The 18,881-nt window shown below is 39.1% G+C and overlaps 1 protein-coding gene across 1 annotated transcript; it reads right to left on the bottom strand.

Moving 5' to 3' along the window:
* Positions 1–1,837: 1,837 nt before the first annotated feature.
* On the bottom strand, positions 1,838–16,657 carry LOC119790212 (E3 ubiquitin/ISG15 ligase TRIM25-like). Its single transcript, XM_038295655.1, has 11 exons — positions 16,523–16,657; positions 15,771–16,444; positions 12,509–12,604; positions 12,197–12,430; positions 11,898–12,066; positions 11,773–11,799; positions 11,580–11,636; positions 10,411–10,596; positions 8,208–8,243; positions 4,889–4,924; positions 1,838–3,820 (listed from the first exon to the last, which is right to left on the bottom strand). Exons 2-11 carry the CDS (start codon positions 16,410–16,412, stop codon positions 3,675–3,677), a joined length of 1,629 nt encoding a protein of 542 aa, XP_038151583.1. The 5' UTR covers positions 16,413–16,444; positions 16,523–16,657; the 3' UTR covers positions 1,838–3,674.
* Positions 16,658–18,881: the final 2,224 nt, after the last annotated feature.

Below are 18,881 nucleotides of genomic sequence, written 5' to 3' on the forward strand. Positions count from 1 at the left end.
GTACAGTGCACAGAAAAGTTTCAAGAAAAAAGTTATACCTGGAAAATCCTGCAAATTTTCTCCGTTGTCATGTCCTCCTCAAGAGTCACACGCTTGGATCCTCGAAATAAAACGTAACTGTCCATGGCTGATAGGTCCGACTGCCTTATCTGGTGCAGTTTGATCGAACGTGGTGGGAGTAAGCCAATTGTTTTTTTAGCTAACGCTCCACCAAACTTCCGGGTCATGTAAACTGTACCGATTAAATATTAAAATCAAATTCTGCGTTGCTGTCCGTTTTTCCATTTCGTATTCTTGATCTGAGCTTAGAATTGAAATATGAAAAACCAATCCTTTTTTCGTTTTTGGTTTAACGATAAAAAACAAAATAACCAGTCAATTTTTGATTTTTTGTTTTTTGATTGACAATTGAAAATAGAAAGAACGAATGATACACGGATTAGCGACCTTTGTCAGGGACATTTTTTTTTTTTTTTTATAGATTTTATGTGATAGCCCAACACAAAGCATAACTATGAAGAGGAACAATGATGGTTTTCATTAACAAAAATTGCTTATTGAATGCATTTACATTCAATACCACAAGTATTTTATAGAAGCAGCATTTGCAGTCATTGCAGTTGCTTTTGTTTCTGTCTCTAATAATTTTTTCTGATCTTGATATATATATATATATATATATATATATATATATATATATATAGTTATATATAACTATATATATATATATATATATATATAGTTATATATAACTATATATATATATATATATATATATATATATATATATATATATATATATATATATATATATATATAAACAAACCCGTGTTTTCTCCCCGCTTAAAACCTCATGCTGCCTTGTATCGGACTATCAGATTAGATATTGTGACAAATTTCAAAAGGGCGCCGATGCCTTTTGTTTAGTCTTACATACAGTCTATTATTAATATGGAGTTTAATATAAAGACTTGGGAAATGTTCCTACAAGACAAAAGCTGATTGGTTGAGGGTTAATTTCAAAGCACTGCCAAGTAAATATTGAGCCACTTTGCTAAACCTGTAAAACCTTTGTTTACATATCTTGTGTTGCACTTAGACTGCCTAGGATGTAGCTTCTATACCTGTTACTGCAATGTAATCACACCTGCTGAGATTTGACTTTGTGTAAGCAGTCCTTTTAACATTTCGTGTTTTACCTGTGATCACCACAAGGTGGCAGACTGAGGACAGTATTAAGAAGTTGAGGTGTCCCACGCTGTTTTATTTCAATAGTTCAAGCATCTGTTTGCATGTAGTGTTCAGAAGATGCTGTTGCTCCTGACATCTGTCTGTTAAGTAGGTGCTTGCAGGATTGATGTGATTCTGAGCAATATCAGAAAAGCCTGTAGAAAAAGTTTTCTACAGCAGTTTCTAAGGTGGAACGGAATCAGTTAGCCAGTATGATGCCTATGCTTTTTAATCCCAGCGTCCCCTTGCTGGATGACACATAATTACCGTTTAATCGAGGTGTGTGTTGGGAAGATCAGCTCTTTGGGTTTGAACCAGTTTCACATTTAAAGCTGATCCGACAGAACTGTTTTGTAGTGGGGTCACTGACATTATTATTGCTTGGGCAGAATGCCTTTCTGTGCATGTGTGATATTTAAAGTTTAAGAAAACAGAAGAGGGTGTTCAGGTTAAGAAAATGACTGAAATACTATTTGGATATTAAACCACTGACATTTCTGCTGTGAGAAATAAAATAACTGAAGAATCTACTGTAAGGATGTTAAATCAATTACATTTGGGGAAATTGTGAGGGTAAGTTTAAAGAAAAACTACAAAAAAAAAAAAATCAAGGGGGGAAACAAGCCTTTATTTCAAACAATCATTTAAAAAAAAGTGTTTACATAATCTGACATGGTCCAAGTTTAATTGAAATGAATGTAAAGAGAATGTTTTGAATGAAGACATTCCCATAAATATTTTCATACAAACAAGCTGTGTCTGTGTTTTCTGTTCTGGGTCTTCGGGAAAACAAGCTATAAGCAGTTATTCTTTAATAAATCAAAAGGCATGTAACAGGCGGTGTTATTTTTTTTATTACCATTTTAACCTAAGCAGCTTAAAATGACTCCTTTGTTCTCCATTAGACCATCAGTGGATTAACATCGTGCCATCACCTCACAGGCTAAATGAACTACAGACTTCCACATTGTAGACCAACTAAAAAAAACTACTCTAGAGGGTGTCGTCAGGCTAAAGACTGTCCAGGTCTAACAGCTGATTTGCTAGCATCCAGGGGCATCATCAGGACTTGTGTTTGCATTGTCCTGGTTATTGTTAACAGAATCTACACTCTTAAATCTGCCTTTTATCATTTATGTCTAATTGCAAAGAGCCAAATCCGACCCGAGGCTCAAGGAAAAATAAATACTGAACTAAAGCTGTTGAGTACTTTAACCTCAGGATTTATGTTTCTGGGTAATCTTCAGCTAAATAATCGTGAGCATTTTGTTAACCAGTAAAGGAAGCTGTCCAAACATCAAGCATTCTCACAGACATTTCCACTAAAAATGTATTTTACAAGAGAGAGGTTTCAAGCTACAGACTCCTTTAAGTCACATTTAAATGAATTGCATATATTGTATAACATTGGGGTAAAATATGGCACTCTTCCTGCTTACAGTAACCACTTCATTTCCAAGCAATGATTTAGAGTCAAACACAGAATCATAATCTCTTTGTAACGTTTCTGCAGGCTGCTGTTTGAAATGTTATATAAGCCTTTATGAGAGATCAACTCAATCATTCCAACTTCATGAAGTGTAAATTCAACTTTGAATTTCTTGATTTTTAAATCAGCTACAAATGTGCAGATGACATAGATAAGCCCTTTTCTCCATTCGTGTTTCCTTAAAAGTGTGCAACCTCAATGAGCATTATGCTACTTTGTTTAGTGCAATATCCACAGATAACCAGTATTTATAATAAAAGGCCATCGCTTAATTTTCATTGTTATCCAGCTTCATTTTTGTTTAATTTAATGTAGCTTTAACTTCTACATATATATATATATATCTCTCGATGCAAACTAAGAAGTGCGGTTAACATTACAGCATATGACAGTATCAACATGTCATCAACATAAGGCAGTTAGTCTATAACCTTACTTAAAAATTTTGCATAAGAGTAGGAATGTATTAATAAATATTGTATTGCTGTATGAAGCAACTAATATACTTTCACAAGCATGATCATTAAAAGGTTATCAAATCTTGGACTCATTTCCCTTCAGCTCCCCATAGTGGGTTTTCACCACTTGCTCTGGCTTTGTGCACAGAAAAAAAAAAATTATTAAACAAACAAACGCAAAGTGGTGGGCAATTAGATTAGGTGGAATGTTTGGAACATCTATTTTCCCCATTATTGGACTGATTGACATAGTAATCACTGGCCTTCCTCTTTACTTTCACAAAGGAGTTGCTTTTCCCATTTTTAAAGGTAGCTAAACTATAAATATTACTGAATAAAGGGGAAAATACAGATTATTTATAATGCATTAGTTTAGGTTTAATAACCCAAAACAAAAACCTTTAAAAAAGCCCAAATGTCACCAATTACAACATTAATTTCATGCATGGGGTTTTAGTAGTCCCCTCCGTATAGACCAGGTGTGCTGATGAAGACTCCTACTTATTTTTTCTAGGGTGAGGGTTGTGTCCGGCCCATTTCTCTGATGGTGGATGGCTTTTCGGTTTGTCCTTCTTAGCAGAATCGGGTCCCTTCCCACCAGGTTTCTGACCTCCTTGGGCGCTTGGTGGATGTTTGCCTTGCTCTGAAATAAAATGTGTACTACTTTTACTTCATTTGTATCATAAGGGTGGTTTGTTTATCCAAAATGCAGGAAGTTAAAAGCTTGAATTCTTAAACGCCATCTTAGGTTGGATTGGATGAGGTCCAGGGCCAAACCTTAGAAAGCCTGAGTGTGTAATGTGGTTATTCAGGTCTGACAGAAGCCACTGTTTTACCTGGCAAAGAAACAGATGAACTTCGTCCTAAGGACAGCTAACTAGATCAGAGCAGACACACAGTAGTCACCTGACAAACATGTCTAATACAACAGCTTCATGGTGAAATCAGCATAAAACATGCAAGATTTTACTGAAAACTCAGGGCTGAAAACAAGCTTTAATGTGGCTTGCATTGTTATTACAGGGTTTATACACAAATGAATAATTCTAATTAATGCTTTTTAATGCTCTTTTAAAGCTCTTAGAAACAATTTTAATGCCATCAACAAGTACCCATGACTCTCATATATATATATATACATATACATAAACATGTGGAACCAGTTAATATGATATAATATATCTGAAAAAAAAAATAGTTTTTATAAACCTTTTTTTTTTTTTTAAATAAAGCATTTTAAATGCCACTATTATCACATTTAATGAATTTTTATGCCAATTAAGGCCTTAATTAAAAAAATAATAATTTAATGACTTTTAATGACCCGCGGAAACCCTGTATTAATCTAAGTTATTCCCAATATCCTTAACCATTTTATTATGGTTACCAATCTGGGATCACTAAACTGCTAGAAGGTTAATCTTGTTCAGCAAAATGCCGCTTTATTTAGTTTTCTGTGAGTGCAACATATTCACCCCTCTATTTCGCTGAAGGGAAAACTTTTTAATTGTTATCTTTAATGGAAAACATGCATTCCTATTTTCCTGTTACCACTGTACAACTTCCTGTTATAGGAATATAAATATTATGTATTTATTACTCAAGTAGGTGTGGTCCATGAGCTTTATTATCCTTGAGCTGAAGTTGTCCAAGCTGTGATCAATAACTGCAGTGCTGGTGAATGTGGGAAAAGAATCCAGGAATAACTTACTGTGGTGGGGCTGGTGGCCGCCGTCAGCCTTCTTGTCTGAAACAGGATAAAAACAGACAGATATTATAGTTTTTACACCCTTAATTCACTTTAACTGTAACAGAAGAAATTATTTTTGCACAATTTTATTTATTTAATGAATTAACTTTGTAAACAAATGTTGGAGAGGGATTTTATTTTGAAGGGCTGTTGAAGACCTGGACTCACACATCCAGGAAGTACTAAGAGCAGTCCAGGTCTTCAACAGCCCTTCAAAATAAAATCCTTCAACAAAAGAGAGATCATATCTCTCCTATCCTGGCTTCTCTTCATTGGCTTCCTGTTAAATCCAGAATAGAATTTAAAATCCTCCTTCTCACATATAAAGCCTTAAATGGCCAAGCTCCATCTTATATCAGAGATATGATTGTTCCTTATGTTCCTAACAGAACACTTTGCTCTCAATCTGCAGGTTTACTAGTGGTTCCTAGAATTTCTAAAAATAGAATGGGAGGCAGATCTTTTAGTTATCAGGCTCCTCTCCTGTGGAACCAGCTACCAGTTTTAGTACATGAGGCAGATACCCTGTCTACTGTGAAGGGTAGGCTTAAAACTTTCCTTTTTCATAAATCTTATAGAGTGGCTCAGGTTATCCTGAGCCATCTCTATAGTTATGCTGCTATAGATTTAGACTTCTGGAGGACATAGGGACCCCCATTTCATCATATCTCTATTCTCCCACTCTGCAGAATCTGTTAGTTTAATCTAACATTATGTTCTCTCTGCTTTATCCTCATAGTAGCTTTGCCTCATCTATCCCTGTTTGGCTGCGACTCCATCCTGGAGAGAAAAATATCAGCTTTGCTGCTGCCATTAACACCTTTGTTTATAGATGTTGGAGATCGGCCTGTTTTCCAGTTTAGTCCTGTTTCTCTGACTGTGACTGGCTGGATGTACTCTCTTCATCCTCTGACATGGGAGCTGGCTCTTTTGCCTGGCTGTGTTTCCTGGACGGGGCCGCCTTTTATAGCTGCTTTTTGCATCTCTGCTTCTGTCTCTTTGAACCCCAGTTGGGCTCGGCAGATGGCCGCTCACACTAAGCCTGGTTCTGCTGGAGGTTTCTTCCTGTTAAAAGAGAGTTTTTCCTCTCCACTGTCGCTACAAGCATGCTTAGTGTGAGGGATTGCATTCAAGTCAATGAGTCGATGCAATCAACTGGTTTTCCTTAGATAGAAAACTTTGAATCAATTTGAAGGTATGATCTGGTGAACTGTAAAGTGCCTTGAGATGACGTGTTGTGAATTGGCGTTATAGAAATAAACTGAATTGAATTATCACTGTACAACTTCCTGTTACAGGAATATAAGTTTGTTATAACGTGTCAAAATGGTAAAGGAGCTCAAAGATCCACACTTACCGTATTTTCACGACCATAAGGCGCACCGTACTAAAAGGCGCAGTCTCAGTTATGTGTCCCATTTCTGTATTTAACACACACATAAGGCGCACCGGACTATAGGGCGCATTTTTTATATACAGGTACATGTCCTCTACTACCTTTAAATAGCTCTACTGCGTATTTTAAAAATACAGCGGGCCCAAAACTGAGTATGACTGTGCTTTATTCATGTATGTATTACAAATTAATCAAACCTGCGAGCTGGCCATGAGACAGAAACATCGCAGATGACACAGCGCTGTGATTACTCCTAAATTAACTTAAAATCCTGAAACCTGCCGACGGAATATGTTCGCTTTTATTGCCGGTATCCTGGTGCCTGCACTGTAAATTATTTAGATGAAAAACACCTGCCAGCCGCCGCGGTGAGGCTGCTGTTGAAGGGATTTACTGTCGGTGTACCGCTGGCATGTGGGGGTCTGAGCGCCTCCGACAGAAATAGATAATCTGGATGAACTGACTGCAATTAAGTTTTCAGGTGGACTTTCTCACTTAAAAACATATTAAAACTACTTTATTCCCACTGATCACAGCAAATATAGCTGCAAGATTTAGATTATTTAGATGAAAAAACACCTGCCAGCCACCGCGGTGAAGAGGAGGAGACCCGCCCAGAGGCTGCTGTTGAATTAAGTTTTCAGGTAGAAAAATAGAGCGGGAGCAAAACTGAGTATGATTGTGCTTTATTCATGTATTTATTACAAAGTATTAATCAAACCCATCAAAGTCACCATCCTCTGTTTCTGAATTAAACAGCTGCGCTAAATCAGACATGCCAGTTTCCCCTTCTTCGCTGTCAGTCACTTTCCGTGCAGCGCGGCTCCTCAGAAATAATGCCGGCTTTTGCGAAAGCTTGAACAACAGAGCCAGCAGACACTTTAGTCCAAGCATCTACAATCCATCCGCAAACGGTGGCGTAACTTGCCCGGCGCTGCCTTCCACTTATCCTGAAACTGTGCTCTCCGTCTGTCATCTATCGCTCCCACGCCGCTCACAGCCTTACTTTGAACGGCCGCTTCACACCGATGTCGAGCGGTTGAAGTTCCTTTGTCAGACCCCCGGGATAACGGCGAGCACAGCGTTCATTTGATTCATCTTTTTTTTTCCACATCGGCTGTGAGATGGGCACGCAGCGATGGTGATGCGTGGAAAAAAGCACCTGGTCTCCTCACATACACCTGCCTTTCATCATCTCCCCAGCCCGTTTCATTTGCGTTAATATCATATGTCATCAGAGCGCTGTGTCTGTCTCGCTGTCAGCTCCCAGATCAGCTTCTCTGATTGGTTGATGCGGCGCTTCCAGCAGCAAAACTTCAATTTTTCCATCTCGAGCAGCAGCAGCGCGTTGGCGGCGCGCTCCCGACGCGCTGCACCTGCAGCTCAAAACGCGCTGCAGGACCTTTTGCTGCACCTATACGCGCGTCAACCATTGACTTTGCATGTAAACTCGCTGCTTCTGCTGCACCTGCTGGGTCCGGTTCACACCGATGTCCAGCGGTTGAACAGCGAGCACAGCCTTAATTTGTTTCCCCATGTTTTTCACATCAGCTGTGAGATGGGCACGCATGGAGTTACATATTAACAGCGATGGTGATGAGTGGAAAAAAAAACACCTGGTCTCCTTACATTCAGCCACTCTTTCATCATCTCCTCAATGAGGTGGTCTCAAAAGTCGTAGTTACAACACACATAAGGCGCACCGCACCATAGGGCGCACCGCACATTTTGAGGGAAAAAAAAGACGTTTAAGTGCGCCTTATAGTCGTGAAAATACGGTACTAAAGCCCTCACATTATCCAAGCTGAAATTAATGTGAGGGCTATAGTAAGTGTGGTCCTGCAATGGTGGTAAATGTGTGAACAGAATACAGGAATAACTTACTTTGGTGGGGCTTGTGGCTGCCGTCAGCGTTCTTGTCTGAAACAAGATTCAAACAGTAAGATATTGCAATATTTTCTTTTGAATGCTTTACAGCAGGTACTGTAAAAGGAGGTATTATGGTGCAGCTGCTGCAGACCATATTTTATAATACTGGTGGTGCCAAAATCCTAAATAATTAGAGTTTTCTAATCGCCGTCTCTCCTAAACAGTTTCAGGTACAAACATGAGACTTGGCATAAGACCCCTCTAGTGCTCACATTGAAGACATTTCTTTACATCATAAAAGGTACAAGAATGACATCGACAAGCATTTTTATACCAGTGCTACGAGCATTTGTTCGGCACAAAATGCCCCATATAATAAAGCCTGGTAGAGTGGGGCAGACTTTTCAGCTGCAGCTTTAGGTAAATAAAGTCAGTGTGCAAGGCCATATTTATAAAAAAAAATTGAATAAAAAAAAGAATCAGGGGGGTTTCAAAGACATGGCCTCGGAGTGTTTAGGGTCGTGCTGCACATTCCCATCCTTATGGTGCATTCAGACCGCCATAGTGGATGCAGTGATTTCTGTAGGCAATGCGGGGAGTTCACCTCTGTGTCTAGATGACAGTGAGATTCGGCAGTACTTTCTTGTAAATCTACCCATGTAGAGAGCACTGATGCAGGGCAGTGACAGACCGGGCTCTGTGCTGGAGGTAAAGGAGGATGATGAGCAGTCCTTCTTGGACTAAATTAAAATGTCTTTTTTTAAAACCACCTAAGGACCTCTTGAGGGCATTCCATATTTCTACCTTTGTTAACATCATTTTCTCTGTATTCCATTTAAAATTTAAAAAAGGGTTACCTACAGTGAGTCCCTGAATGATTTCAAGAAAAGTTCAAGTCCTTTTAACTTCAGCGATCACCACTCCGCTCTCTCCATGTGGTGCTGCTGTTTTACAACACCACAGCACTATCTAGTAGCACGAGGTGAGAGCAGAGCACCGAGTGTGGGATTTACCGCTGGCAGCAGGCATCGCGCCCGCTCTGAATGCACCATTAGAGAGGCTGTGCTTTGCTGCTAATCCCTCCCTTTCCTGCAGTAGTTTTTTAACAAGACTTGTAGCATTTAACCTGTGTTTTATGTGTGAACCCTCTATATACTTTTTTATTTTAGTTTTTAATGGAACTAGTGGCTCGTTTTTCCTGACAGTAGGCTGACAAGAAAGGGGGTATGAGAGAGGGGCACCTATACTCTTTAAACCTAAAATGCATTACTCTGTACCAAAAAAAAGGATTCAATAGTCAAACAGAGGTTGAAATTTTCTTGTGTACGTTCAATAAAAAACTATTGCAATTGATCTTATTGCATTTTGTTCTGATTTTAACAGGGCCAGTTAATAAAGTCCAACACCTAGACCCTTCAAACCTGGACTGCATTATTCTACATTAAAATATACATACACAGACGTTGTCTGTACAGAACGTACGTGTCTCAAGCATAAACTGAACCTTTCAATGAGCATAGGTTTTTATATCCTAAAACATATTGCACAATTTTCCTCTTTACCAACCCCTAACAACAAATGTAAATTACTTATCTAGGGTTTAAATATTTTTCCAATAATGTTTGAATTTTAGGTTTTCAGGCTCATCCTGGTCCTGATCACCTCTGTCCTCCATGAGCAGGTATCAAGGCACATACTGCATAGAAGGAGTGGCTGCTCTATAGGCTGTAGCCATTTATCCCCTCTATGCAGATTTTTCCTTTTATTTTGATGCACAACCCTGAGCTGAAGAGGTCTGCACCCATACTTGGTTATAAATGCATTAAGGGGCTGAATATTCATTAGCATTGTGTATTCCTGGGTAGAGTAGTTTAAACTCTGTAATTCATTGATTATCAGAAATACTCAAGATGCCAGAGGTGAACAGGGTATGGTGCTGAATGGATCATGAACAGGAAGTTATTTATCTTTGGTTTTGGGTGGATGGCTCTCATCTCCACTATTGTGTGACACAGCTAAATGGGCTGCTTTAAACAAAGGTTTTCCTGCCATTTTCTTGGTTGTCTGTGAGCTGCTAAAGTTTGAAAAATTCTGAGCTGGAGCTCTTCAAACACCAACAGTTAGTATGCTACCATTTAGCTTTTTAATTATTTGGTGGTTTATTTTTGGTAAGATATGCTGGGTTTGAGTGTTGATGTTTGGGTTTTTTGCTACTCACATGGTTTCTGTCCAGGAAAGAACGGAGGCCTGGTAAAACCAGTGGACTGACCCGGCTTTGGATTCCATGGTGGCTTTCCCTGTATGTAAAATGGAATATGGACCGGCTGGTAGACTGTCTGGATAGGTGGACAACCTGGACTATGAGACCTGGGTGGAGGTCTCTGATCTGGTGGCTGATAGGATTCTGGAACACAGATGAAATTAAGAGAATTTGTTGCCTTTTCATTACATACATGTATAATAAAACATATTTGCTTTCAATACTACTATGACTTTTCTTATATTAAACTCTTAAGTTTGTAAAAAAAAGCAAAGAATAAAGTACCTAACAAATATATTCCCCCTGAACTCCAGCATTCTTTATGTAAGAAAAAAAAATTATTAATAGAAAGATATTGGAAAGATTATTTGAAAGAGGGCGACAGGAAGCCATCTTTCCTCGTCTGTTCCTGTTTGGCTGTGACACCATCCTGGAAAGAAATATCAGCTGTGCTGCTGCCATTAACACCTTTGTTCATAGATGTTTGAGATTGGCCTGTTTTTCAGTGTAGTCCTGTTTCTCTGAGTGTGACTAACTGGATGTGCCCTCTTCATCCTCTGACATGGGAGTTGGCTCGTTTGCCTGGCTGTGTTTCCTGGACGGGGCCGCCTGTATCTCTGTCAAGGAGACAGAAGCAGTCGGCCTCGGCAGATGGCCACTCACACTGAGCCTGGTTCTGCTGGAGGTTTTTTCCTGTTAAAAGGAAGTTTTTCCTCTCCACTGTCGCTACAATCATTCTTAGCATGAGGGGTTGCATTCGAGTCAATGAGTCGATGCAATCAACTCATTTTGTGTTGTGAATTGGCGCTATATAAATAAAGTGAATTGAATCTTTGTTAAAAAGAGAAAAACCATCACTGAACAGAGGGGGAAGATGTGGTTTAATCTTCCAAGCATCTACAATTCAGTCCCGAATCTCATTCCAAATAAATTATATAAATACTCCAAGTCTATCAATTGCATCCAATTAAAATGTGCTCAGGATGTGCTTATGTTGCTTGTTAAAACACTAGCGCTCCGACTAGAGATTGCTCCGGTGAGACCCGACAGATTTGATAAGGACTGGTGAAAAGTCTTCAGAAAATCTGATCTAAGCCCGTTTTGTGGCAAAATAAATATATACATACGGGACTCAGTCCAGGATGTACTGTTTTCAGCCCTTGGGAGAGAAGCTTCTGCCTTCCCTGAAGAAAGACAAAGCTCATATCAGGACACAGAATATTTCCCACACTTCTAATCATTAAAAGTGGCTGCATCTATGTCAAAGTAAAAGGTATTTATTTCTGATATATCCATTTTTTCTGTATAACTTTCACCCACCAGATGCATCAGAGCCGGTGTTCAGTTCTGTCGGGAAAAAATATATTTATCAAACAGCCTTAGCTCTATTGTATGGAGAAAAAAATAACACAACATTACTGATTATGATGTACTGGTATATTTACCTGGTTTAAGCAGTGGCCCTCTGGCCTCAAAAGGCTGATTGAAGAGCATCGTCAGGCTCTCCTGCAGGGTAGTAGCAAAGCTCTGGGTTGCCATCACCCTCTTGGAGTCCAGGTTGACTCGAGGGGGGTGGGGGTCAAACTTAACCACCTTGGGCAGCTCAAAAGATGCCTGTGGAAAAAATAAATAGATTAAGTAATAAGAGAAACTCATAATTCATTGTTATAAATGTGGATTTTGGTGAAAAAAAAAGAGCATGTTTCTGGTGGTGCTACAAAAAGAGGAAGTAACTTGAACCCACCTGAAGAAAGGCTGGTGTTTGAGCATGACTCAGCAGATTGTAGACCTCCTCTCTGGCTTTCTTCATCCTCTCACTGTTGTCGTTGAACTTCTTGGTAAGGTCTCCAAGTTTGTTCTGACCAGCCTCTAACTCACAATCCACCTCATGCTGGGCCACACGTTCATCCTGAGCCAACATCTCCCTTATCTGCTGGTATACGGCAGCCAGCGCCATCTTTTTCTTGTTTGCTGCATCCTGGATGGTGGTTATAAAAACAATTGGAATGATTCATCTGCATTTTATAAACTTTGGTTTGAGGGGAGAAAAAGTTACCTTGAGCTTGCCCTGGAGTTCATTCATCTGAAGCACAATGTTATCAGTCTTGTCGATCTTTAAGTCCAGTATACCCAACTTGTCTCTGAACTCAGACTACAGAGGAAGAAATCAAAGAATGAAATTAGAATGATAATGGTAAGACAAAATGCAAAAAGGTCTGCACAAGTCCAAAAAGGTTGGGAACCACTTTAGGCCTAGTAGAGGACTGGAAAAAAGCAATCTTTATAAAAAATAAATAGTTGCTGTCACTTTTATGTTTGAATTAAGCTAAAAACAAAAGACAAAATATGTACACAAATAGTCATCCTTTTTTTAATCATGGCTCTCTTTCACATTTTTCAAATAAATTGCAGAGGCCAGCATATGATAGAAAACTCGCTTATTATTAATTTCATCTTATAGAAACATTATACATACAGGAAAAAACAAAACAATGTATGGCTCTAACTGAATTAACAAATTCGTGCAGCCTTTGATATTTGGAAGTAGTGTAATTGGATTTTATCTTATTATTCTGTTTGTATTGTACAGTTTCATCCATATAAAGGACTTTGAATTGTTGCACAAAGTTGTGAAAAATGCATAAATCTATTAATCCATCAGTCCATCTCTGATTAAGAAAGACCAGAAATAATAAATGAAAATAAAATAGCTTAGATAACTTGGCAAACAAAAAGACAAGGAATTCAAAGTTGGTAGCGTGCAAGAGTAAAAATAATCAAACTTAGCAACCCAATAGATGCAGTTAGTTCTGTCTGCTATTTTGTGCCAACTTTAGTCCATAGTTACAATTCTGAGAGTTAGGTGAGACAAATGTAAAATGTTTTAATCTCATTCAATACATGTCTGATGCGCTCTCAACTCTTAAAAACTCTGCTCTGCCAGCTGAGCTCGTCTAGAGAGCAGTCTCTTAGCTCCATGTCTGCGCTTGCGCTCCACCCCAGTGGTGCACTCAGCAGCTCAATGCTCAACTGTGTCTGCACATGCTACTTAATAAACAGTTTGGGGTGGATAAACACCATCTGCCAATTAAAAAGTAAAAAAATACCTTTGTCTAGCTATTAGGATTTGATTTCTTCCAGCTCATAGTAAGTGATGCAAAACTTCCTTTAATTTCTACCAAAGGAATCCCTAAATTATATCCAGAATAAATATTTAGTTGCGTATCATTTATTTTTGGATAAAGACCCAGATGAAAAGGCACATAGATTTTCTTTGAGTATTTCTTACTAATAGTTTCTGCTTCTATTTAAATAAGATGTATTTCCTTGTTTTCTCTGTTTCCTATGAAGTGAATAATAAAAAAAACAACAACAACAACAATCAATATCAGTCAATACATTTTATTTCATATAGCAGGACTACTGGAAACTACCACTTGCACCCCTGGACATAATATAAGCTTAATATTAATAATAATCAAACTAAAAACTAGTTTAAGAAAATAAAGAAATTACCTTTCATGTCCATTGACAATGACAAGGCAACAAATAAGACTGCAGAAGCTAGTGAATTTGAACTATGATGTTAAAGTTAGTTATTCTGTTTTGGTATTTTTTTCCAGATGTAAAAATTCATAAATTGTAGTAATTCTGGGCAAGGAGGGCAACAAGCAGCAACTTCCAGTCGGACTTAATGATTACTCCAAAGGTAGCTAATAATACATCTCTTTGAACATTTAACCCTTAGTTTCCCTCATTCAAATAGCAAAGCCACAAAACCCCCTTCTTTTGTTAACTTTTTATCATCCACTAGGTCCTTACTCTGACATTTTAGATGAGTTTTCAGAGTTCCTATCTGATTTGGTGTGAATACTGACAGGATCATCATAGTGGAGAATTTTAAAATCCATGCAGACATTGAAGGTGATAGCTTAAGTGCAGCCTTTAATGATATCTTAGATGCTATTGGTTTTTTCAAAATGTAAACAGTCCCACACATATTCATCTTCATACTTTGGACCTTGTGCTGATATATGGCATTGAATGTCTTCAGGATTAATTCAACAGAATTCTTAAAAGAAGGTTTCACTCTGGCACTATCAGATAATACAGTTGTACATTTTAAAGAATCCGTTTCACTTTCTCTACGCTTTGTGTCACTGAGCAATGCTGCAGAGGGCAAAAGTATAGTTTATTCCCCTTCACAAATTGATTATTTTGTTGATGGGGTTGCTAGTTCTCTGTGTACTGCCTTAGACGATGCAGCCCCTTTGAAAAGGAAAAAAACTTTAAAAAATAGAAGGCTGGCTGCCTGATTTAATGCAGAGCTGCACACTCTGAAGCAAAATGCTAGGAAACTGGAGAGAAAATGGCAATACATGCCTACGGGAATACTACCTACTCTTTGGTCCATGAGGCAAACACCCTGTCTACTTTTAAGGGTAGGCTTAAAACTTTAATTTCTGATAAAGCTTATAGTTAGAGTGGCTCAGGTTATCCTGGGCTATTTCTATAGTTATGTTACTATAAGCTTAGACTAGAGGACATAGGGATCCCTTTCTCATCATTCTACTGTATCTCTATTCTCACATTGTGCAATACTTGTTTTTTCCAATAACCCTAACCCTTTTTCTCATCATAGTAGTTTCATCCGGTGTGTTCCTGTTTGGCTGCGACTCCATCCTGGATAGAAATATAAGCTGTGCTGCTGCCATCAACACCTTTGGTTATAGGTGTTGGAGCTTGGCCTGTTTTTCAGTGTAGTCCCGTTTCTCTGACTGTGACTAACTGTATGTGCTCTCTTCATCCTCTAACATGGGTGTGTGTTTCCTTAATGCCTGTGGAGCTAGTTGATAGTTGCCTTTTGTATCTGTTTCTTTCTGTATGTCTGCTTCCGTCTCCTTGAACCTCAGTCGGCCTCGGCAGATGGCCGCTCACAGTGAGCCTTGTTCTGCTGGAGGTTTCTTCCTATTAAAAGGGAGTTTTTCCTCTCCACTGTCGCTACAAGCATGGTTGGTGTGAGGGATTGCATTCAAGTCAATGAGTCGATGCAATCAACTGGTTTTCCTTAGATACAAAGTTGTGGTTAACAGGATGGCATGCAGAGGAGGAGCAGTCATTTGAATCAGAAAACATCTTAATTACTATGGATAAAAACTAATAGAACTGTGAGGACCATTACATAAATAGAATAATTACGCAGGAAAGTACTATTCTTATTGGTAAAAGCAAATGTGCTCAACTATTCCTGAAGGATATTCTATAGAGCATCAGAGCTGTCAGAAAATAAAAATCTGTTGAAATAAGACCCCACATACCTCTTTCAGGCTTCTTTGCTCCTCTGGAGAAGTGAAAGCACAGCCTTTGTGGACCTGCTGCAGGCAGAGGCTGCAGATTAGGCGGCCATGGTTGGAGCAGAAGTGCTCCATCAGCTTGTGGTGGTCAGAGCAGATGTGTTTAGACAGATCCTCTATGGGATCCGTCAGCTGGTGGAGGCGGAATGTGGGGTTTTCTTTGTGGGGCCGCAGGTGCTCCTCACAGAAGGAGGCCATGCAGGTGAGACAGGTCTGAGCCGCCTCTGCCTCCATGCAGGTGTCACAGCGGATTACATTATTCTCCTCCTCCTCATCATCATCCTCATCCTCCTCATAATCATCATCATCACCCTCCTCCTCCTCATCTACATGCTGAACACCTTCTCCTTTAGTGGCCCTGACCCTGAAGGTCTCCACCACTGTGCTGAGGACCGTGTTCTTCTTCAGTTCCGGCTTGTTTTCAAAGGGGGTCCGACACTGCGGGCAGCTGTAGGAGTCTGTCCAAGAGGAAAGCAGGCAGTCCTGGCAGAAGTTGTGTCCGCAGGGGATGGTGACCGGACAGTCAAAGGGGCTCAGGCAGATACTGCAGGTCAGCTCATCCTCCAGGCTCATGAGAGAAAACCCAGAATCCTCTAAGTCGGCCATGATTAGCTGCGCAGTGTTTGTCAACGGCGGGGCTGCGCGAGGAAGAAACGAAACTTACGCACAAAATGAGCCGAAAATAAATAATTAATCTGCCGCTTATGTCCACCTACCTCTGCTGCCAGCGTTGGGATCTCCTGCCAACTGGAATGGATTTCTTCTTGCCAGCTAGATCTTGTTTGTTTAAATAACATCATATGACCAGCAACAAATTAAAGCCACTCCTCTCCGCATTACGCACGGAAAGCGGACGCGAGAGGAATGGGTGCGTTCGATTTCAGCAGCTGCGTCCTCATACCAATCTACCAAGACTGGGTCACTAGAAGTCCCTGAAAATTATCTCATGACTGCTCACCAATACTTTAAAAAGATCTTTTGGAAACTTCATTCATCGTTCTTTAAAAAATAATGAATATTGCTGTTGTATAAAGGAAATCATATAATATCATATAAGATATGAAAAATTATCATTGCAAATCATCAAGTCTACAAAAATGGGAATTTCTAAAATGTTCTATTAGGAAATATTCTATATATTTCAGTGCAAAAAACAACAAGGGTGACTAACAAAATAGGCTCTGATTTAGTTCAAACAATCCTCACATACCATTACTATTTCATCATTTTTGCTTCATTCTACCTCTATTCTCCGACTCTGCAGAATCTGTCAGTTCAATCTCTAACGTTATGCTCTCTGTGCTTTTTCTCATAGTAGTTTTGCCTCGTTTGTTCCTGTTTGGCTGTGACACCATCCTGGAGAGAAATATCAGCTGTGCAGCTGCCATCAACATCTTTGTTTATAGATGTTGGAGATCTGCCTGTTTTTCAGTGTAGTCCTGTTTCTCTGACTATGACTGGCTGGATGTGCTCTCTTCATCCTCTGACATGGGAGCTGGCTCAGAGTTCGTCTGCCTGGCTGTGTGTTTCCTGGACGGGGCTGCCCTTTTACAGCTGCTTTTTGTATCTCTGCTTCTATCTGCTTGAACCCCAGTCGGCCTCCGCACACGGTTGCTCATATTGAGCCTGGTTCTGCTGGAGGTTTCTTCATGTTAAAAGGGAGTTTTTCCTCTCTACTGTCGCTACAAGCATGCTTAGTGTGAGGGATTGCCTTCCAGTCAATGAGTCGATGCAATCAACTGGTTTTCCTTAGATAGAAAACTTTGAATCAATTTGACTGTATGATCTAGTGAGCCGTAAAGTGCCTTGAGATGACATGTGTTTTGAATATCCTAAAAAATCAGTCTGATTTGGATGAGATCTTTCTTAAATAGGCACATAATGCATACCGGTACATAGATTTAGCCAAATTGATTGAAGACTATTTTTGTAGATCAGAAAAACAAAGACAACAAAAAACAAATTCACTGTCTTTATTAGGAAATGGTAGAGTGTAATATTCCTGTTCACATATCAAACGAAGTCTCCAATTTCTCCTCTCAAAATGAGCAGAGTTGCACAAGATATTTTTTTAATAAACCCATCATCTGATCTCAAAGATAGATGATTCCTTCAAATAATAATTTAACTTGATAAATCTCACATTGGAGAGATTTACCTCTGCATGTAACCCATCCCCTTGGAGAGCAGTGGGCTGCCATCATGGGGCTAACAGGGAGCAGTGTGGGGTTAAAGGTCTTGCTCAGGGACCCCGAGTGACAATCTGTGGGAGTGGGGCTCGAACTCAGAACCTCAGGATTCCAAGCTCTATGCCCTAACCACTCGCCACAAGATTTGTGTGAGGATAATTTTATAAGATTATATGATAATTATATAGCAGAATTTGATGCTGCAATTACGGTAAATAAATTCCCTCTGACCGTTCCTTGGGCCCTGATGGATTAACCTCCAACTTTTATAAAAAGTTTTGGGAGGATCTAAAATGACCAAAGTTTGAAGTAATAAACGAATGAATAGCTTCAAACGAACTCATGACAGCCATGAAACAGGGTATGATTAAATGAATTCCTAAGCCTGGTAAAGACAAACGTATACTAAATAATTTAGACCAATCACTTTTCCAAATACATTTTAACAACTTGGCATCCAATCTTAGCACTGAGATTAAAAGACAGATTATCAACATTCCTTTATTTCTAATTTCTAACATAGCCTTTGATTCCGTCGAGCATTTATTTAAATTTGAAACTTTAAAACTTCTTGGCTTTGTTGAAAACATTTTTTTTAAATAATCAGGATGTTGTATAAAGATATTAATATCACTGTCTCCCTCTCATGAGGAACTTGCGCTAGATTTCATATTAATCGTGGTATCAGACAAGGCTGTAGTCTCTCCCCCTCTTATGTTTATCACAGACACTGAATTACTCTCTATTCATCTAAAATCTTCAGAGGTCCAAGGTCTGCATATCAATGAAAAATCTATTTTAATCAGTCAGTTAGCAGTTTAAACAGCATTATTTCTAAAAAGCGAGGACCAAATTCAAATTGCTTTGAATGTGATGAAATTATTTA

This window comes from Cyprinodon tularosa, unplaced genomic scaffold (genome assembly GCF_016077235.1).
Source record: "Cyprinodon tularosa strain WSP-4 unplaced genomic scaffold, ASM1607723v1 ctg358, whole genome shotgun sequence".
Lineage (NCBI taxonomy): Eukaryota > Metazoa > Chordata > Actinopteri > Cyprinodontiformes > Cyprinodontidae > Cyprinodon > Cyprinodon tularosa.

What these genes read in the sequence shown, in the direction of transcription:
- LOC119790212 (XM_038295655.1), bottom strand. Translation starts at nt 16,412, where the DNA reads ATGGCCGACTTAGAGGATTCTGGGTTTTCTCTCATGAGCCTGGAGGAT. An exon ending in CTTTCCTGGACAGAAACCAT is followed by an intron (nt 8,244 to 10,410) that starts GTGAGTAGCAAA and finishes ATCTTGTTTCAG; the next exon opens with ACAAGAACGCTGACGGCAGC. An exon ending in CAGCCACAAGCCCCACCAAA is followed by an intron (nt 4,925 to 8,207) that starts GTAAGTTATTCC and finishes ATCCTGTTTCAG; the next exon opens with ACAAGAAGGCTGACGGCGGC.